This window comes from Bactrocera neohumeralis, chromosome 4 (assembly GCF_024586455.1).
Source record: "Bactrocera neohumeralis isolate Rockhampton chromosome 4, APGP_CSIRO_Bneo_wtdbg2-racon-allhic-juicebox.fasta_v2, whole genome shotgun sequence".
Lineage (NCBI taxonomy): Eukaryota > Metazoa > Arthropoda > Insecta > Diptera > Tephritidae > Bactrocera > Bactrocera neohumeralis.
Genome location: NC_065921.1, coordinates 36,546,412 through 36,569,203, shown reverse-complemented (window position 1 = coordinate 36,569,203; position 22,792 = coordinate 36,546,412). Strand labels below are relative to the sequence as shown.

Below are 22,792 nucleotides of genomic sequence, written 5' to 3'. Positions count from 1 at the left end.
CAAAATTTGGAACTTTTATTTAAAAAACATGTGCGTTAGTATTATTTACAGTATTATTCATCAGAAGTTACCATATACATATACATATTATTTCTTGCATTTTGTGGATGCTATCGTAAAAGAATCAAGTCAATTTTTGGTATCCGGTTCTGTGAATCACAAACTAATGAGGGCATTGTGCATCGACTGTTTCCACGTTATAGGAATTGATCCGGATTTTGGCAATCCTATAGTAAAAAAGGTAGTCAAAAGGGGAAAGACCTATACTATAAGAGAAGTAAGGCAGAATTTCCCAGCCGCGGTATTCCAAATAGTATTTAACTACCTCGCAACAGGAGGCGAGCTTTGTCATATTAGAAAAGTATATATTACACACATATCTTATAATCAACTTGATTAATATTTTTCTGTCAAACAACAAATAAGAAAAAATTCGTTTCGATAAATTGCGTCACGTATGTTATGACAAAATTTCTAAAAATAGCAACAACAAACTCTAAACACGAAAGAATTAACAAAAACACAACGAAGCAACGTTGTTGATACTAAAACTATGTTAGTAGTGCTTATACATATATACACATTATATATTGTACATACATTATATATGTCGATATGTATTTGGTTATCAGCTTAAGTTTAAAACAACGGGGTTCTAAAAATAAGTGAAAATTTGTGATAACCGCAAAAACTTGCATCGGAATGTGCCGCGGAATAATCTGTAAACATCGCACACGAACTAAGCTAATATATATACATTGTAGGTATATAAGTATATATTTATATAATTTTTTTAGTGCATACCTTTCGAGTATGAATGAATAATCAAACTAAAAAATGCGGAAAGCGGGTGACATAACAGAAATGCAAAGTGAGAAAGAACGACCATTTCTCCGGGCAGCCAGTTTTTCTTATCAGCCAGCGCATATTTTCGGAGCACGCTTTTGGGAACGCGTAAAATATTAATAAATAAAAAACAAAACTAATTTAACATAATTAGACTACTTCTGATTACAATCGAACTAGTCCTACAAGTATCAGATTTATAGTCTGACAGTTTTGCTAGGTACGGAGAGAGAATGGAGCGCGTCGGCGAATCGGAAATTGTTTAATATTAACATGGATCCCCCGGCCATTCAATTGCTTGGCATACGAATTGTTCTAAACATTTGTATATATTTTATGGACTACAACGAAATTGTTCTATTTCTGACCAAAATCTGATAACTGACAACAACCAAAAGTGTTAGTTGGTTCGCCGTTCATACTAACTGGAAACATATTTATAGCCAGCACATTTCGCTACAGGGCAGCTGCCGGAGGAATTTCAACAATGTTTTGGGTGGAAATTACCAACACAAAAGCATTCAATTTAGAAAAAGTATTTTGTTACTGTTGTTGTGGTTATGAAAATTCTAAACAAATTAAAATTTTGATCACACCCAGACCACATTGTGCCAGTGAGTCATTTGACATCGAACTCAGCGGTTTGATTAAACTTTTTTCTTATCTTTAGAAAAAATCAAATATTCTGTAACGAATGCAGAAACAACAAAAAAAAAAAACAATAACAAAACACGGTATATAGCTTACAGCTGTCACTCTGCAGTGCTTTTGGCGTTTGTGAATAAATTTTGTTTTTTGAGCGATAGCACATGATGTCGTTGACATGTATTGAGGCTGTCTGATAAATGTTCAAAGAGGCTTATCTACATTTTTACTTTTAGTTTTTATTTAATTGAATGTTTAGAAATATATGTTTTTATGGTGTGTACCTAAATATTTTTTAAAGATTTTTCTAAAGGATGCTCTCTTTGCCTTCCTCACACAGATTTTTTCTTTAAAAGATTTTTTTCAAAGAAACTTAATGTACTGGAACTTCCGAGATATTGTTTGAAAGGAAGGTACTTTTACGGTCAAAATATTTAAGTGTAAAATGGAGATTAATTGGATGGCTGTCCAAATTTATTTTCCTCTATGATCAATACGATCACTCGACGCCGTATGGGCTCTCTAAAATTTTCAATGAACTAATTCATTACGAAAATCTGTATCTAAAGACCAATCTTCCCAAAAACTCCGCAAAACTTTGTGATTTTTCTATGAATGTCAAACTCAAAGAGTTTGCAGTGATTCGTTGTCGAAAAATCGCATTTGACATTTAAGAAATTTATAACAAAGAAAGTACTAAGCCCAGCCCAATCTAGGCTAAGACCTTGGTCCAACACAAACGCATAGCGGAGGTTGTTTTGAAAGGCAAAACCTATTGTAACGGCCTCTCATTTCTTATACCTCCATAACCCTCCAACAAACTAATATGAAAACTGCTATCAGTTTCGGCAAAAACATTACTATTGTTCCAAAAAAATGTTTTTAAAATAGAAAATTCTGAATACTTTTCAGGTTGGACGAACTACTTGAATTGTTCCAACAAGCTCAATAAAAGCGCTTGCCTCGCGTATTCTAAACACACTTAATAACTTTTTTAATCTTAAAAATAATTTATTTTTAGTTTAAATTGAGGAAGCCCCAAAGCATTTGTCCACTTAAGAGAAGCCATTATGCTCATATTTTTTATAATTTCATGCACTTTTAAAGATTTTTGCAGCAGTTATTATCGAATTGGTCTTTTTTTTTGTTTATTTGCGTTTTGCAAATTTATTTACTTTTCCTTTGCCAACATTTTGAACTCGCTGCCGTCCCTTGTCGAAGGCGCTGCTGTTGCTGCCCCACGTCGTTTATCTTTTGTCCTGCGCCATTTTATCTGATATCCTTGTTTGGCGATGCGCATTTCAAATTCAATACAGCCATTGGCAATTTGGCCTGCTCACCTATTACAGCATGCCGCACACCGCTCGCTGCTCGCCACTCTGCTGCCGCTTGCCTTATACCTATGGCACGTTGCGTTATTTATGGCTCTGCCATTGATGCTGATGGCGAAAGCACTTTTGAAATTTTGCCAACAACGACAGCAACAACAACTCCTTCAAGCTGATTGTATTACTTTGCCTTTTTTGTGTGCCTAATAGCAAAAACATTACAGCAACATGCAAGCGGAAATCAGGAACAGCAAAAATAAGCTGCGGAACGATTGAAAATCCCCAACGACATTGCTTGCACATAATGCTGCCGTACACACCATATCCATGCCCATCAATACGTGTATCTGTGTGTGTGTGAGGGTATGGGTGTGCTTGGATTGGGTGAGCGTATGCGGTTGTGCAATCAGCTTGGCAACAGACAACGCTCGTTATAGCTGCTGGCGGACATAAGTTAACGATTGTTCATTCAGGCAGCCAAACAGCAGGCGAGAGTTCATTGTGACTCCTGCCGTGGAAGAGGAAGAAATGTAGGCTACGGAAGGAAGCGGCAGTCGACGGTAGGAGACGTTCAGTGAGACTGTAATTGCAGTCGAAACTTGGTGTTTGGGTTGTCTGCCTGCTGGTGACGCTGATTGCTGCACCAGTTAGCAGTTAAACACCGGTATTTGTGTTTGTGTTGCCTGCACATACATACGCGCAGCTGCAGCGCACTTTATGTGTGCGTGTGTGAGTGTATGCGTGTGGAAAGTGCAAAAGTGCAAAGTTGTTGAAAAGTCTTACAACATATTCGCCCAGTTCGGAGGTTTTTACAGCAGCTTTTAGTGGATTTTGTGATTTCGTTAGTTGCTAAGGATTGCCGACAATCGCTCGTTTGCTGCTTGTGTATTAGTGCGCATTAACATGTGTTTGTTGTTTGTGTGAGTATGTTGGAGTTATTCCGCATGGAAACTGTGCATATTTTCACACAAATATTCGAACTGGTCTGGGATGTATCGATTTTAGACATTTACGACTGTAGATTGAAGCTTAGCATTCATTTTTAAACACGTTATTCGGCACTTGCAGTCTATAATTAGTTTTAGTACTATTTGAGTATAATAATTTATGAATTTTATAATTTCTTTTAGATTTTTGAGTGGTTTATATAATAGCATATATAGTCCATATAAGCTCTATCCTTCAACATCATCTAAAGCCCCTAGTTGAGTACAAGCGAGTTGATTACAGTTTCTTCTTAGAAATTGGTGTTATATATTTTCGTTAAGTAAGATTAATTATTGTTTTCCTGTTTAGTTTTATGTATCTTAAATAAAAATCACAACTAAGGTTTATAGTTTACTAGCCATATTTGTATAATTAATTATTTATTAGGTGAGTACTCCATAATTGTAAAAATATCTGTCCTTTACAAGGTTGCATTTAGCTCAAAAGTGTTTTAAGATTTTGTAATGCCTAAACTATTGCCCGCTATAACCGCGTAAGCGCTGTCTACGCCAAAAAAGAAGCAGAAGAATCTAATTTAGGAAGCTACAAAGAAACAATGTCGTATGAAAGCTCATTTTTACTTGTCAAAAAAAATAACATACCGAAAAATTAAAAATAGAGTAACAAATAAATTCAAACAAAAGAAAAACTATTTTATAGCCTATTTCCAGGCGCGCTTACATATACTTGCACATATGTATACTCATATAAATCTATTTGCCCAGGTTGCATATTCAAATATTATTTATGATCCATATTTTCCGAAGCGTTGCGCCATTTTGTTACTATCTCCTGCATAACAGACTAAAAACTCCATTAATGGAAATTGTTGAAAAATTTATCATCACTGAGTTTGACAGCAAAACATTCAAAATTTCCACACCATGACACATAACTCAAATATTTTATATCCGCACAAGCATGTAAAGCTGCCTGTGTGGGCAACCTTGTGTTCTCATACACACCATAATGGACCGCTTGCATGGACACATCAATTGCTGCGGCCCAACAATTTCTCAAAATACCATAATTCTGATGAAATGACTGATTTCAGTGTTGAAAAGAGTTATATTTCATAATTCTTGAGTACATATATGAGTACACACATGCGTCGACATATATTTCTACACATAGGAGCATCAGTCAAACAAGTAATATGCTCTCTTTGTGCCCAAATGAGGCGAGAGTGTGAGAATTGTTCCCTCCTCGTCACTTTATTGATTCATGTGGCACAAAATGCGTGTGATTTTGTTATTGGTTGTCCTCAGTCGTATCGGTTTTTGGATATAAACGCTTCAAACATATCGCTGTATGAAGTGTGTTTATGGGCTCACTTCTAAGCAACTGTCTATTGCGCTATCTCCAAGTTAACAGGACCTTTGATCAACCTTCGTAAATGTTGATTCAAAATTTTGTTTGTGTGTGTAAACTGCAGCCATCCTTTAGAGCACTTTTATATTGATTTGAAGTCCTTAGGTTTTTTTTGCGAATATAAGAGCTTTTACTGTTATTTGAAAGCTTTACTACATATATTGTATATTTAAAAGTATTTTTAAGTTTGATTAAGCAGTTATATATACAGTTTCTTTACACTTACCGGTATGCGTTCTTTGATGTGCTTTGAGATGTGAGCTTTTGGTATATACTTTTTTGCAACCCAAAAATTGGCACTTGTGTATCCGACGCTTGGCATCTGGACTGTGATCGTGTCGCTGGTGGGTCTTGGTAGTCACTGCCGAGTTGGATAAGAAAAGCATATATAAACATTTTATAACAGCGATTTGGCTTTAATAGTATGTCATATTATATTAAGTTTTACATTTTTGTGAATAATTACGGATTAAAAAGTTTTTTTAAGAGCTGTTAAGCTTAAGTAAATTCAACGTCTACGAACTGATATTTAAGCAAATATTTAACCACAAAATTTAATATATTTAAATTATTTAATATACTTATATTTAAATTAAAAGTTGGGAAAAGCTGAAACTTTTTTGAAAAAGCTGATCGTTAGATTTTGGACTTTTAAAAGCTCTTCAAAGCCACCAAAAGCTGGGATTTATGAATCAATTAAAAGCTGAGTGGCCAATTATATGGTTATATTGGTGACTAATGACAGAAATTATTGGGAAAATATGTTTGGGTAATTATTTTAGTTGGTATAACAGTTAAATTTTGAAAGCGATTCAAAATATTTTTTGTAAAGAGGAGCTTTGAAAAATACATTTCGAACTCTTGCTCTTTCCCTCACACAATTTCAAACTAACAGAGCTATATTTCCATCTCTTTCTCGTATTCAATTAATATTTCGGCGAGCTACTCACATGTGGTTACTTGGGGATTTTGCAGCTGTGTGCCGCGCTGGGCGATCTGCGCTGCTGTCACCGCCATATTCATCACATGTTGTTGCATTTGTTGTTGCTGCTGTTTGGATGTGGCTGACGCATTCAACATCGCTGCTGCCACACTTCCGCTGCCGCTGTTCTGCATTTGTATGACACGCGCCAAACTAATGGCTCCACTCTTTGTGCCATTCGCCGATGTCAGACGAACGATGGTGCTGCGCGGAATGTTGGAGTGGACCGTAGACGAGGCTGACGACGAAGACAATGTTGATGGCTGTGACTGGGCTGCTGACGGCGGATGCGGCTCGGTGTTTGTGCCGGCGCTGGCAGTTTGTATGCTTATGTGCGACTTTTGTTGTTGTTGCTGCTGCAGGTTTTGCTGTTGCTGTTGTAATAGAGGAACTGTAGTCGACGTCAGAGTAGGATTCTTACTGCTATTGACCAGTGTCGTAACGGCGCTGGAGAAGCGTAGTATGGCGGTAGAAGTTGGCGTTGCAGCGGAATATTGCGACTGACCGATGCGCTGTTGCTGTTGCTGCTGCTGTTGCTGTTGTATAAGTGTAGCCAGTTCAGTAGCACTCATAGTACCAGCATCGATTTGTTGCTGCTGCCTCTGTTGCTGTTGCTGCGTATTGTTTGTGATGCTGGTTCGTATCGATTCGGGTGACGATGGCGGCGTTAAGGTCGGCAACATATAATCCTGCGGGCTACTACTACTACTGCTGCCGCCACCGTTGCTGTTGTTGCTGCTTTGATTGTTGCTGTTATGGCCACTACTGATGCTCACATTAATGCTATTGGCACGACTGCTAACGCCCTTATTGTGCGCCTTTGTAGCGATCACACGCAATTTGATACCCTTCTCCGGCACCCCCGATAAAGTCGTGCCAATTTGGGCCGAATTGATGGTGCCAACGATCGGCGTCGGCGTGCTCGATGCGGAGCCGCACGGCGAGTACGCTAGCGAAGTGGCGGCGGCATTGCCCAATGAAGTGGCCAACGCAGAAGCGGTGTACTTCTCCTCGCAGCTATCTGAGTGCAGCTCATCGTCGTCGTCATCGATGCGCTCCTGTTTGACTACCACCGAACAACTCAGGGCCTGCGTGCCGCTGCTATCCCATGACATGCCAGAGCATGTCGAGGACACTGAAGACGTTGTGGAAACTGAGTCGAGGTTTTGTTCTTTGATTTTGAGTTCCTCGAAGATGCGCGCCGGCGCCGATAGCAGATCCCATGCTGTGTCGAGTTCATGAATCTTCTTGTAGGACTGCAACTTGGGTTCATCGCGAAGATATCGTTCCAATTCGTACCAAGTCTGAAAGAGAAAACACATTGTTTGAAAAATATGGCTAAAATGACGAATAAGTATGAGTAAAGTTTTGTTTACAATAAGGCTTACGATTAGGTGCCTACGACCGCTGAACCAGATCCTCAATTAAAATCTGTTCCCACGAACGGGAATACGTTACTGGTACGGACCCGGATTTTTTATCTGGTCAAGGATTGTCAACTCGGCAGAATTCTGCCACTACAAAAACAACATTCTCAATTATAGTGAACTGTTATCGACTTCAGGTCGAACGTTGCGTAAAGAAAACACAAATATTATGTAATAAATGTAAGTAATCTAGTGACAGAAAATGCTTTTTGATAACAGGCAGATTCTCTTAGAGAAAAGCACGGTAGCGATTGCTTGAGACAAGAGATTATAAATATTAGACAAAATAGCAAATATGCCACTGCCGGGCTGGGAGCAACAACCTATTTTAGTCCAATGTGTGAGGGATCCCGAAGGTAAAGCGTGGACGTTGGTCATGCAACGCCAAAATGGCGATATTAATTTCTGTCGTAATTGGAATGAATACAAATATGGTTTTGGTGACTTTAATATAAACTTTTTCATTGGCTTGAGGCAATTGTATGCCTTTACACTGCTGCAACCAAGTGAATTGCGCATTGACATGACCTCTTTATGCCATTGGCAGTGAAAATGAGAAATACGGTCTGAAGATTTTGCGAAAATTTTCAGGCAAGGGTATTGCGTCTGAGTTATCATCGTGGTATGAAATTCTCCACTATTAATCAGTGGTACTGCGCCTGCTACCAATCGTATGCATAATTTTTTTAACTAATATTTGTGTTACATTAATTAGTGATTCTCTTTATCTATTTCAGCCACTTATTTGGAACATATAACAGTACTTTTTCTTGGTTTAATAATTTGAGCTATACAGGCATGTCCGTACGGCCCAAGTATTTACTATTTGAAATATGGACTAACTTAACTAGTTGGACCTGAAGAATTATGCTTTAAGGTTCTGAGTCAATAAAATATTTTAAAGCAGAGAGTATTTGAAAAAGTTTTGCTTACAATACTCACAAGGATTGTAAAATATCCTTAAAATATATATTTTCTCAGTTTTCAATTTTATTGTGTGATATTTGGGCGGATGAAATTTGTAGTTTTAAGTAATATTTCAAATAATTTTCCACTATCTGTCAAAATATTCCTGACAAGAAGAGCTCACCATTGATCGTAACCCATGCCAAATTTGGTGAATACAAATGCAATTAGTACATATGTATCTCGTGAAATGAAAAAGGTTTCCAAGCACTTTATTTCGATCGTTCAGTTTGTACGGTAGCTATATATGTAGATGGTTTTGATTAGAAAAGAAAGTGCGCAAAATTTCAGATCGATATCTCAAAAACTGAGGAACTATACGGTCATGTCTAAATCAACTCAATTCGTCCTGCTGATCGTTAATGCACCCCTAAATTGTAACTAAATTCCCCGGGTAAAACTTTTATTTTGTAAAATTTGTAGGACTGTCCTTAATTACTATACCAAATATGAGCGCGATCTGACTACCAGTTTGTTTACAGAAGCTGCTTAAGTCGGTACACCTCTGTAGTGCGTTGCGACTTTTACAATCGATAAAACTATCGAACAATGAATTCTTCTCAAATTTTATTTTTCTAACCAAATTTTATGTGGAGAATCGTTGCAAATGTTAGAAAAGGCTACAGTGATTCAGTTTTATCAAAAACACAAGCCTACGAGTAGTACAAAGCCTTCAAAGATGGTAGAGAGAGCGTAGAAGACAAACCTGGTTTTGGACTAACTTCGATATCTTTAACTTATGAAAATATTAAAACAGTTAAGGATGTTGTGTTTAAAAATCGTTAGGCAAATCTTGGGGAGATGACAAGAGCGCTCGACATCTCTCACGAATACGTTCGAATAATTTTGGTGGATATTTTGGGTATGAAACGCTTGACTCGTCCCAATAAAGCTGAATTTTTTTCAAAAAGAGTACCGTAAACAGGTCTTTTAAGATATGCTTGATCGTAAACAAGTCATCAAAGGGAAGAAAAAAAAAGGGCTTAAACCAAAAAAATCACAACAAAGCCGCTCAAAAATCAAGGTGATGCTCATAGTTGTTCGCGGTTTGGTTATATTTTAAGGTTATTTTACATCATGAATTTGCTCCGGAGCGACAAGTGGTCAATAAGTTGAGGTTTTTGCATGAAAGCATCATTCGAAAATTTGCGGCAGTTGTCATAAATCCCGCCCTGTATTTTTTAACTACTCATATTCAATGTTTCTATGACAGATTCCGAAAGCAATACGGATATCAACCAGTTAAGTAAATTTGTTTTCACAAGACTAACTGGTAATTTGCCATAAATATAAGCCGCCATCGATTCGCCTATAGTCTGCTCGCTGTTTATGGTTACTGCTTACATGTCAAAAAAGCAACATACATGCGAAGCCAACAACATAGTTAGGGTAGTTATCATTTTCAATGCAACCAAGTTTATTGGATATACTAGATCAGTTTTACTATTGCGATTGGCTCAAATTACAAAGGAATGTCAAAATTACAAACACGGTTATTATGTTTCGTAAATAAATAATTAATGAAAAAATACAATTCTGAATTTTTAGCTGGTATATTGTGTTCGATTCGTACTCACTAATGCTTGGCGTACGGCTGCAACCAATGTGAAGAGCAGAAATTTCCCAAAATCTGTCTTTCTTCGTCTACAATAAACGTTCCATTTACGCTCTAAGCATGCACACTCTTGAATTCTCGTATACCTCTCTTGCAAATACGCATAACTTCGTAATAACACATTTGTGCAAAAATTTATGAGTGCTCTACAACTCATGGCGTTAAATATGACTTTCGAAGTACGCAAATACTTGCCATATATGTTCGCATATTTGCGTATCACATTACTTCAAAAGATAGCATTACTCGGATCGTCATAGTTTGCACAATAAACCAAACAATGGAGAACGAAATATGAAACAGAAAATTAAAAAATTCAGGTTTTGAAGTCAGGACACTTTGTAACGAAGATAATTTTATTTCTTCGGAATCTCTTCAAAAGTATATCATACACATACTATTAGCTTATTGCGTAATCATGATGGGAAGATCTAAACAGAAGGTGTGTGTATAAGATTTCTATCAGACAAGTTTTTCTAGTATAAAGCGAAATTCAACTTCCAAAGGCATAGTACCTTGCAAGAACAAATATTTGCTCGATGGGTTCAAAAGTATGCTTATATCGCCGCTGAGTTTCGTAGCGTTACGAAAGATATACTTCTGCGACTGCGTGTCGGAATTGTTGTAACACAAAGGACCCACTTTAATGGCGTATGAATCAGCAGCAAAGCAATTTCACTCGCTCATGTGCAATGATTAATAGCTGATGTAAGTGAGATGCTTTTAACAACTATATACACATATACACCATGCCGGAAAATTTTAAACTCGTTCTTTCGAACCAAGTCAGAACTATGGAAGAGGATTGTAGAGCGGGTAAAATGACTGCACAATGCAAAACGCCCAAATTTTTTGGTTTTTATGAAAAAAATACACCTCAAACAAGTTGGTTTTCCTACAGGGCACGTATGAAGGTGCCCGCATACGTTTAGGGGTAGAAATTTCAAAGTTTTCACCTACACAACTTTAATAATTGCCTTGTATTAGAGATGTGAGTGTATTGTATTAATGTTACTTAGAGATTAATTATCGCTATCAGCTATTAAAGTACTTCAATAGTAGTCTAAGCCATATACTGTTTCAAGAAATGTATAAAAATCGGAACTAATCAGCAACCTTGGATTCTTAAGAACATGTAAACTGGAATCTGATAGCTCCAGAAAGCTGACTCTATATTATAATTTTCGCAGCTCTAAACGGAACTTCATCCGAAAGAAGTGAAGATCAGAGAATGAAGAGAGCAGCGATCTGTTATCTGAAGAGTCTATACTTCAGTTTTGAAATGAGTTAAACTTCTGCTCCTTTTTATTTTTTGATTAATCTGTAATTTTGATAGCAAACGGAGAGGGAGCCTGCTGAAGCATGGAAACCATTTTCATAAAAAATTAATGGTGAAATCTTTTAAAAAATGCCAATGAGAATCATTAATAATCGTAGATTGATGAAGATTACGCAAAAGGATTTTCTTTGAAAAAATTACCATTTAAAAAAATACAAGAGAAGAAAGAAAAATTGCGTTTCAATAGTTCTAATCACAACACCTACTAAATGTTTCCAAAACGAAGGTTAAAATTGACATATGATATCTCAAGCATGAAATTTCAAATATCAATAATTCATAAAAGCAAAAACAAACATACGCGCAAAAAAAGAAACACAAAAATCTAATTTTAGCATCTCCTTTCACTAGAATACAACTTAAATGCTCTTTGTGCTTTCTACGCTGTTCGTGCTATGCAATTTCGATGTAAGCAAAGCTAAATAAAAGCGATTGAAATCTTGCTATATTTATTGTTAATACCTTTCGCCTCATCCCCTCTCTCTGACTGTAATAAATTCGCTACTAAGAGCGCTAGCGCCAGAAAGCATGCAATAGAAAATAAATGTTTGCTTCAAAAATGATTTATGTGGAGTGATTGCTGGTCAAAGCTGCAAAAACAAAGAGCGCAAAAGATAGCAAAAACAAAAAGAAAAAACCTCTACTATGTACATACAAGCGCAATATATACAACAATAAAATTGCATGTGAGTGTGCGTGTGTCTGCGTATGTGTTTTCAGCGCCATGCAAAAGAGATTATTTTTGAATTTTGAATGCGATACATTGGCAACAACAGCGAAAGCAGCGGCAGCAGCAATAGCTATAATAACAATAGCAAACTGCAAAGAGGAGCATCGGCATGGAAAATAAATATTTCTCCCTTTTATTCTCAAATAACTAACACGCTGCCGCCGCTGAGCGCGTATGCCTAGCATTTTTTGGCTATTATACTAAACAACGCATTTGAGCGCACATTTTTGATAAATACAGATATGCGCATATGTATGTGTGTAATGGTGTTGTACGCTGTCGTTAGCGACTGTATGTATTTGTGCATGTTTTTGTTCAATATTTGCTGGCTGTTGCTGGCTCGCCGTTATTGTTATTGCTCGGCCATAATTTATGGTGTTTGCTTTCACCCATTTGCTGTTATATGTATTGTTTTTGTTGTTGTTGCAGTGTAAACCATTGAATAAATTGCCGCTTTCCTTTGCGTTCCAACTCCCCGCTTGGACTATTCGTTACGGTTATTGTGCATATCTATTGATTGATTGTATTGTGCTGAAGTGGAAACTGTTGAATTGTGCCCCATTATGACGCATTTCAAATAAGCACACACACATACACACACGCGAGTGCACAAAGTTTGCTCACACATATTAGAAAGCCTTTATGAATACGGCTTTTAACGTGTGTGTATGTTTCATTTGCTTATACACACGAACTACAACACGAGTTTTATAGCATGTGATCGTTAGATAAATGCCAATATTAAAAAAAAATAAAAATATTTGAAACCTTCACGTTTGAGCAACTAAGGCTAGACTTTCAGATTATTAGTAAGAGCCATTTAATGAATAAAACACATAGTGAATGATATCTAAGGATGACTACTTCTGTGAGGCCTATTGTCTAACATTATTTTCCTTAATTGAAAATTACAGTCAGTTTATGCAAACTGTACCACTGACCTACAAATCTTCGTCTTCTTCTTCTTTGTTGTCGTAGACATCGCTTACGCAATTATAGTCGAGTTTACAACTGCGCGCCAGTCGTTTTTCCTTTTCGCAGTTTGGCGTAAAGGACCGTAAATCTTTCGCAGAACCTTACTCTCGAAAACTCGTTCATACAGCAGCGTAACGCTATTATATGTGGCGCCTATCGTGAGGGCTGTGGCAACCGAACGCCGTAATTCGAATTACTTGTATGTATGGCAATCGCCTACTCATCATAGGAAAATAAGTAGGCAGTCGGGACTCATGGTGTACTATAACGGGTGTTCTTCAGGCAATACTTTATACAGAGTTGGTCTTTTTAACAGCAGTTATTTATTTTATACTTAGTCTGGTTTAACATTTCAGAATGAACAGACTCACTACTTTGCAACAATATGTGCGATATGATGTTATCAATATTCGATGAATCTCACTTTCGGTAGATAAAAAAATACGTTAATATAAAAAATAGTAACATTTAGAGTGATAATAATCCACAAGTCAGGGTTTGGACGTCCTTACATACTGAAAAAGTCACTGTTTGGTATGTTCTATGGACAGAGGATATCATTGCTCCATATTTCTTCCAAAACCAAGCCGGTCATAAAATTGCAGTCATTATAGAGACATAATTAATGACTTTTTCGTGCTGGAATTGGAGGATATTGATGGGGAGGACTTTTGGTTCTAAGACGACGACGCTACATGTCATAGAGCCAACTAAGCAATCAATTTATTGAAGGAAACTTTCAGGGAGCCAATTATGTATATGGCGTAGTGGGTTTGTAGCGCGGCTTCCAGGATAGTGCGATCTAATACCTCTGGGCTAATTTTTGTGCGTTTATATGAAGTAGGTAGCCTACAGAGATAAGCCCGGGGCTATTGACGCCTTGGAAGATAATAATTGACGCTTTATTGCTGACATACGAACTCAATTGTTGCAAAAAGTGAACAAAAATTTTGCTTGTCGGTTGGAAATTACCGGTAATTTGTCCAAAATAATTTTGAAAAACATAATTGCCAGCCTTTTTCTTAATAATAGCGGGTAAATTCTTGGTCATAGCATTAAATTATGTGACTTTTATTTCTTCTTAAAATCCGAATATTTATTTAAGAAAACACCCATTATAGTTTAAATAAAAAGGGTCTCAGTTTCACTTCTGCATTACATTGCGAATTCTTGAATAAATTTGAGCAATTCTGTTAAATACTTTCAACAAAAGTAACAAAACGCAACGCAACTAAACGTCAGTTGCCTTACATAACAGAAATGGTATTAAAAACTAGCAAACAACATACATATCTCTCTTACAAGGATATTTCTGCTTATATTCGTTGTGACAGTTGATGGCAGAATTTATTACGTCTCTCTTCTCTTAAAATTCATAACTCGGGATGGACACATTTCATGATTTGATATTGATAGCAACAAATAACGGTGTCTAGCACACAACGGGGGGGTGGGGGGATTGAAAATGCCAAATGCATGTAAGCGTTAGCTGTGGAAGCGTATCTAAAAAGACAATCGGTGTGAGCGTCAAATCGTAAAGCACATTGCCGCAAAAGTGAGTATTAATTTACACGCTGACGAATATTAAATGCCGTTATTTGCACACTTTCGTTTACCTGTAACAATTGCTGTACACTTGTTGGTGTGTGCACGCCCCCAGAAGTCTGCCACAAATCATAACACATATTTATGGCCGCAACGGCATTTTGAGGTGCTACCAAATTACAACAAATTAGCGCAATTTGTAAAACAATAAATGAAGTCATAAATATACAATAAGCTCAACAACAACAGCAACAACCACCACCGACTACCAGCACATCACCTACAGGTGTATGACAGCAAATCAACATGACAGCAATCATCATCACAATCATTTGCAGCAGCACAACAATCACCGCCATTGGCAACAGGCATTTCAAGCTGAGCGACAACAACAAAAACAAAAACCAAATGTCAGCAATCTAACGCTGCCAACATTAATAACAAAACGCATAGCAATAATAACAATAACAATGGTTACAACTACTGACGGACTGTGGCGGAGAGGAGGCTTAGGGGATAATTAGTCCGCCAGGTGTGAGCATTACATGCAAAACTGCAAATAATTATGTATTTATGTATGTGAAAGCTATTTAGTTATGCCGTTTATGGCTGTTGTTTGTTTTCATAGCTCTTGCTTGCTTACTGCTTTCACTTTGTTTTTGTAATATAAACGCAAGTATTTGTGTGTGCGTGCAAATGACAGCGAAAAAGCCACTCTTAATTTGTCTGCATGTCTCCCACTGTATATAGTTAAGCAAGAATTTATGCATATGCATTTATTTTGCGCTATTTATGTCTACATTTGTATTTATAACTGTATGTGTGGGCGGGTAATATGCTTGTGCAGAGTTAATAGCTTTGAAATATGGCTAGAGTTGTGCTTGCCGTCGGTTCAGAGTATCTACAGCATGCTGTTGGCTGCAAAAACGACTCTGCAAAGACACACTTGTGTGTGTATGCTTGTATTTGTTGGTAAATATTTGCGAAATACGTAGGATATCTGCGCTCATCTGCATTTAGGAATGACGAAAATATGCACTTTAGTAGTTGTTTGTATCCTGTCATTATGGAAATTATGCGAAAGACTGATTGCATGTGTTTACTTGTAAAGTTTTTTCGCCACAAAATATGTTAGTTATACTTAAACTCTAATAAAACTTTAATATCTTGGCATTGGCTTTAGTAGGTCGTAAGTGGGACTTTTTTCAAATGATGGAAAAAAGCTTAGTGGAAAAGTTTAACATTAAAATATTATTATTTTTTGAGAATTTTACGAATTGTGCCGTCAGAAGCAGCCTGAAATAATTGAGAAACTGGAAAAGTTGTTGAAAATAAATGACTTAATAATTGTTCTTTGCAGAAACGGTAGGTAACTTTCTTGTATCTTCTAAATTAAAATTCTAAGTTGGTTGAAAAGTATTATATTAATTGGAAACTTTAAATTGTGCTGTTATTCGGCAATTCTAGAGAGATTTCAGTAAGTTTTTATGCTCTAAGTTAGAGTACGTTTTATATAGAGCGCTTTTAGGGGTCTCATATTATAAGACAAACAGAAATTTAGAAGTATACTCTCTTCAATAAAAATATGTTATTCAAATCAATTTTATGGATGTAAAAGTGCTTTCTGGTTACCTTATACCACGCCAAATTTGGCTTCCTGTCACATATTTCATCAAATTTGACTCAGACTGGCCGATATAAATTACCCACAAAAATCCTTTCAATAAAATAAATTATAGATTTTCGCAACCTTTTATTGTTCTTCACATGAACGGTTAAATTCAAAATTACTTAGCTCTAAAAGGATTATATTAACATTTTCTTTCGTCTTCAACAATATCCAAGAGGCCTATTCTCACTAAAACCAATTTATTTCAATTTTCTCACCCGAAGTCGCCAGAATCATGGTATTTCTTTCCAATGAATTAAAACATCCCTTATATTTTTTTTGCATTCTGAACGCAGGAGAAAGATATCTGCATGTACAAATTGATAATAGTTAAAAAAGCTCCTTCCAATTGACTCAAGCAAATTATTAGAAATAGAAATCAATCGCGATCAGAAGAGTCGACAAATCATAGATTAATGCGTACAAGACAAATCAAAGAACTTAGTCTGAAACCTTCATATTATTAGAGCAACTTTGACCTGTAATAAGAATTAGTGTATACCAAGAAGGCAAAGTTTCTAAAGCATATAAATTGTCTAAATGCCCTCGCAGTACTTTTGCGGTTTTTCTGTCACTTCTACGCAGCCGATAATTTTGCATTAAAAGTTTTGCAACTCTGACAGCACTGCCAGTAGAAGTACTCCAGTCGCAGACATATACATATATGAAATTATATTTAGCACCACAATAACACATATACACCAATATTTATAGTATTACATCTGACAGTTGACGCGCATATAATATAGGTTACTCATACGCCATGCGGTCATGATAAGTACATTGCGTTTTAATAGAAACTTTTGCACATGTATCGCTTGTAGGAAAGCAAAGTTGTGGAATAAAGCACCGAATAATCACTCCAAGAGAATTATATATGAATTTGATATTTGTAGCAAAAAATATTTTGCACTGGCATTAATTTTCATAGAAGCATATGCGCATGCAACATGAAGTAACTAGTAAGCCAGGCTTTGACAAACACCAACAACAGTAAAAATGCCACTACTTGCTATAATTATGATTTTTCTTACAGGGTATGTAGTCGGCATGTGTGCAGCATTTGTATGTTTTTTTATATGTCCAAAGTTTTGTCGTTTGCTGTAAGCCTGGCTCATGGCGCTAATCTTTATTGCAAAGTTTTACTTTCGACAGAAATTTTCTGCTTTTCGCAAAATTTTTTGTGCTTTTATTTTATATATCGCTCATTTGCTGCAAGACCGGCATAAATCAAAAAACGTGATTTTTGAGTTAATGATGCAGAATTGTTCGTTATATCATACTTCATGTTGAGTGAAAAATTCATATGAATACCTCTTATATGCTCCGCTTGAGAAGAGAATATGATTCCTGTTTTCCGTGTAAGGTTGGAGTCAGTTGAAAACTTTTAACGCGTTTTCTGGCAAATCGATTTTTTTGACTTATGCCGGTCTTGCAGCAAATGAGCGATATGCTCTTCAATGCTAATTTGTAATCAGATATTTAGCATCTTATTACTTTAATTTAACATAAAGTAAAGCAAAATTCAAACACAATTTTATTATTTTGCGAAATCGTAACATTTTTATTGGCTTCTTGAAGAAATTGTATATTCCAATACCTGTTTTTGATTAACATAATTTAAAAAAAAATATTTTATTTACTTTATGGTCAAGTATTTGGCATTAAGTTAACTCTCTTTTGCACAGAGCTTCACATTTCAGCCATTGAGTGAACTTATTAGCCAATCAAGCGAGCTTCTCATATCTACGCCAATACTTCGAGTTGACTTTCATTCAATAACTCAGCTGTATATTTGCTGTCAGCTGCACTAGATTCTGTATACAGCCCTGCTCTACTCACTTCACATTCAATTTTCTTAAAAACTTTCAAAATTCGCAAAACAAAAATTTACTAAAAATACCAACTCTGCTTCCGGCAACCGTAAATTTATATATAGTATACCGCATTGTATAGATGAGCTTACTATATACTCATACATACTTACGCGTTAACATCTATTTCATTTGGCGTGCATTTTAAAAGTTTAGGAATTGACCTTTGCAGGCGGCGCTGCTCTAGTGGCTAACTATATGTATATATGTATATATGAATCTATGTATATGTATATATGTATATGTTTGCTTATGTACTCATGCTTTGCGATATCCATTGGCCAGGCTTTGGAGCAGGTGCGCAGAGGCGAGCTGCATAAAAGTTTCACGGCGCGCACGAAATGCAATGTTGCAGCAACATAAATACCAACAGCAAGTTGCGAGCGTTGTAGAGATCCCGTTAAACTTGCTTTACTGGCTGCTCTGATTTTTACACTGCCCATTGCGCACCGATACACCACATAGCTTGTGTGTTGCTCTCTTTTGCGCTTTTCTTGAGGTTTCGTTCGATGTTTATTGCCTCGTTTCATTGTTTTTTATTTATTTCCCCATCATTCGAACGTTTTTTCGTTGCAATATTTTGTTGCGCTTCCACCACTTGGCTTTTAGCGCTTTCAACAATTTTTGATTTCGTTCGTGCTTTCTTTCTTCTTCGAAAACTGTTCAATTTTACGCCATGCCCCCTGCAGCACCTCTCACTATCAGGGCACACTTTCATTGCCTCCACTTCACTATTTTCGCTCGCAATTCGCACATTATTGCTGCTTGCTCATACTAAAGGTCTTGTTATCGAATCTTTGTGTGTGTTGTTGTTGTTGTTATTGTTGCCTGCTTCAGTGCTGTTAGTTATGTTGGCAGTTTGTGGTGTAGTGGAAACGCAACAAAGAAGGTATGCGTGGAAGTATTTGAAAATTGCCAACGAATGCAATGAAAAGTTCAATAAGCAATAAATGTTCACAGCGAAGTATGTGTTTAAGTGTGTGCACATAAGTGAGTAAGTAAGCGAACGAGGAAATAAGGTAAATATAAGAATATGTGTGTCACGGCTGTGTTTTAAATCATTGAGTGCCGTAAACTACTCGAACTCATAAAATGTTAGTTGTATACTACCTACAGGAGCAGTGTGGGCACTGGGATCTTCAACATTACCTATATTCGACTGTGAAACTCTTGAGAGTGAAGGTTAATTTGTAATTTTCGGTTTTATTAACGGTATTCAAAGTTTGGTCTTGCCCTTGTGAGAGAACTTGTAGTCCAAATTCAGATCTTTACAATTCTACAACTAAAGTGGAGTATACTGGTTTTTACAACACCTTCAAACCTTTTGTTGATTAAGGAAATTCAAAAGTTCTCAAGCATGAATCTATGTACCAAAGACAGGGAAATTGTATTAGCATATAGTTCTGGATCTTCTGTGGGACTTAAATAAGTGGCAGTTATTTCAGTAATTTAAATACAAAAGGTCTATATTCAAATTCGACTTGTTTTTCATGTTACATATGGAAGCTACACTTAAAGCAAAATAAGGAATATATGTAGTCCATTGCAAGGGAATGGAAACTAAAGACATGTTGCATAAAGTATCCAATCTTGCCCATATTGCTGTAAAAATTGGTTATGAGACCATTAAGTTTATATGTAATATATTGATATATTCTTGCAGAGTTGTAAAATCAGTAGTTTTGAAAGTCATTCGGGAAATGTTATAACATACTCGCTCACATAGCGATAATTTTTGAAAAAAGTATTTTATATTTTACATTTTGCACATTTATATAGTATTTAGTTTTAAAAATCCTATAGTAAAATTAACACACTTATTATAATGTTTACTTATTTCAAATAGTTTTTGAGTTACAGGCTTCTAAAGTGTAACCGCTCAACTAATGAACGCATCACTATCAAATTTTTCCCGGATGTTTTCCATGCAAACACCTACCGGTCTCTTGATTTGAACAAAAAAAAAATTATAGCAGGCCAAAAACTATCAAAATTTTGGGTTGAATTCAACTATTTTTAAAAAACGTAAACATTTTGTTGGTATGAAATTTTTTCTCAACCGTAGGGCATTAACAATACTTCCAGTAGAGATGGCTGTATTTTTAGGTTTCTTCCACGGAGAAGACCGGAATCACTGCAGCAGTTGATAACCTTTTTCGAGTACAGTCAGAGATCGCGTGTAGTTGGAATAATGTTTCAATTTGACTTCTTCAAACAAATGATTGTGCACTCTTAAAATATGTATAATTACACCATAAAATTTCAAACCAATAAATACTGCTCGGCTTTTTGGTGCTGTCACAAAGAGTGCATTGTAATAGTATATTGGCGATCTTTGTCTTTAAATTATTTATAAATCAATGATCGATATATATTTCTAAAATAATTGAGTATCATATTCTAAGGTGCTTTAATTGCATTCAAGAAATGTTTTCCATAACTTTAAATTGCTGTATTTACTATTTGCTTGGAAGAATTTGTATGTAAATGAGCAACAAAATTGAGCATGAAACACAAATTCCAATGTAAACAAGGTCAATGCAGCGACATTACAATGCACAATGCCGCATTGTTGTTGTTTTATAGCGTTGCTGTCAACTGTTGATGCAGTCAATGCCGTCACTATTTTAGCTACTAATGTTGCTCACCTTGAACGCCACACAACAAACCAAGCGGTGAAGAACTATGTGAGTACTTTATTGTTATTGTTGGTTTATACTTTGGTTACTACACGCTAACGTAACATTTTATGGCCATTCAGAGTTTTTGCTGCACCTATTGGCATTCTAGAGCTAGGCAGTTTATAGAGTCTTGAAATAGTATTCGCATTGTTGTTGTTGGATTATATGCAACTTTATAAAATGCATAAAAGAGTTAAAAACCTGTCAATCTGACTTGTATAGAGCTTTGCAAAACTTCAACTGCAATTTGAAGTTATTATTTGCCACTAAATTGAAGCGTATATTTAGGGAAAGGAATTAGAAGCTCGTCACTCTGAGCACATTTATAACATACCCTCAAGTATGTGTGTGTGTGCCGTCATAACAATGACAATTACACTTCTAAAACAAATCGAGTGGGAGCAACAAAAGTAGTCGCACACTAAACATAATTAGTTGCCTACTAAAACCTAACAACAGCTGCTAACTGCACTTCAGCCGGCAAAATTTTAACGAACTTTTGCTCGACTACATTTATGTGTGTTAGTATGTGTATGTGTGTAAAATTTACGTGCCAGTCCAAGGGTATGTAGTCATCATTTTACAGATTGCTTTGAAGCTGCAATAAAATTGTCACAACATTTTAGCTTGTGTGTGAGCTCCTGTGTCTATGTACGCGTGTAATTGCGTGTGTCTCGAGTAAGCAGGCGACAGACCATAAAACTTATGCTTAACCAACCAAAAATTAAATAAGGAATGTCCAATTGTGGAAAAGGGACTCGTAAAAAGTGATGTAAACACAAAAGTTGTGCCAAAATGAACAAGTGATAAAAATAGCTGTAAAAGCTTGGAAGAAAAGCACTTTTTGTAGCGAAAGTAAAATTCTTATGGCTTGGAATGGTAAAAAAAAGTAAGCATTCTTCAGTGGAAAAGTTTCGCCCGTGATTTATTTATCAATTTATTTTACACAATAAGAGGCTAATGCAACAAAAAAAAAAAAAACTTTATAAAAACATGTTTGTTTTTCAAGTTGAGCCTCTTTAACTCGATAGTAAAATATTTTACCTAGTGTAACAGAACTATATGGCGCACGCAGTATACACAGCTGAACCGATTTCTTACATCGTTTTGAAATTGTTTGGGTGTTATGGCCGGTTGGATAAAAATGGTACTGATGACTTAAATGACGACCAAACTGAACTTATAACTGAAGATTTAGGTAAAAAACTTAAGTGTCAATCTGCTGAATAGAAGTCCAAAGGCAAACAGAAATCAAACGAATTGCGTTGTCAGAAGTTTCTCAACAAGACAATGGTGATTTCATTTTGTGATTCGAAGAGTACTGGCCTCAAGAAATTTTTCCAAAAGAAATTAAATGAAGATTACGATGTGGGCATTTGCAGCGCCTATGGATCTGAATATTCAGCAAGAAAATTGTTGTTCTAACTGCACGATAATGCGTTAACTCACGAGGACAAAAACTTTAACAAATTTTTGATGAGAAAGCGGATTTCTACCATCAACCAGTCTGTACATTCGCCTGATCTATCCAGATGTGACTAATTTCTGTTTCCACAACTATTAACCAACAATAAAGGAGTATTTTATAATGATATCCGAACCTTTCAGACAGCTATAACCGAGATGCTGAACAACGTTTCTATAAATGACATAAAAAACCTATAAAAGGTTGATCCTTCCAACCGTTGTTTTGAGTCTAATGGATCATAGTTTGAATAAACCTTCAAAGATAATATAATGCGAATTTTATTCGTAGAAGTTAGGTGAAAGGAAAAAAAATATAGGCAAAATGGATTATTCGAAACAGTAATA

At 36.1% G+C, this 22,792-nt stretch overlaps 1 protein-coding gene across 1 annotated transcript in view; it reads right to left on the bottom strand.

Moving 5' to 3' along the window:
- Positions 1–22,792, bottom strand: part of LOC126755094 (Krueppel-like factor luna) — a 373,428-nt gene that overhangs the window by 11,702 nt on the left and 338,934 nt on the right. The window contains exons 3-4 of the mRNA XM_050467426.1: positions 6,128–7,463; positions 5,404–5,538 (exon numbers count right to left, since the gene is read on the bottom strand). Of these exons, the coding sequence (XP_050323383.1) occupies positions 5,404–5,538; positions 6,128–7,463 (1,471 nt within the window). The remainder of the gene's footprint in view (positions 1–5,403; positions 5,539–6,127; positions 7,464–22,792) is intronic.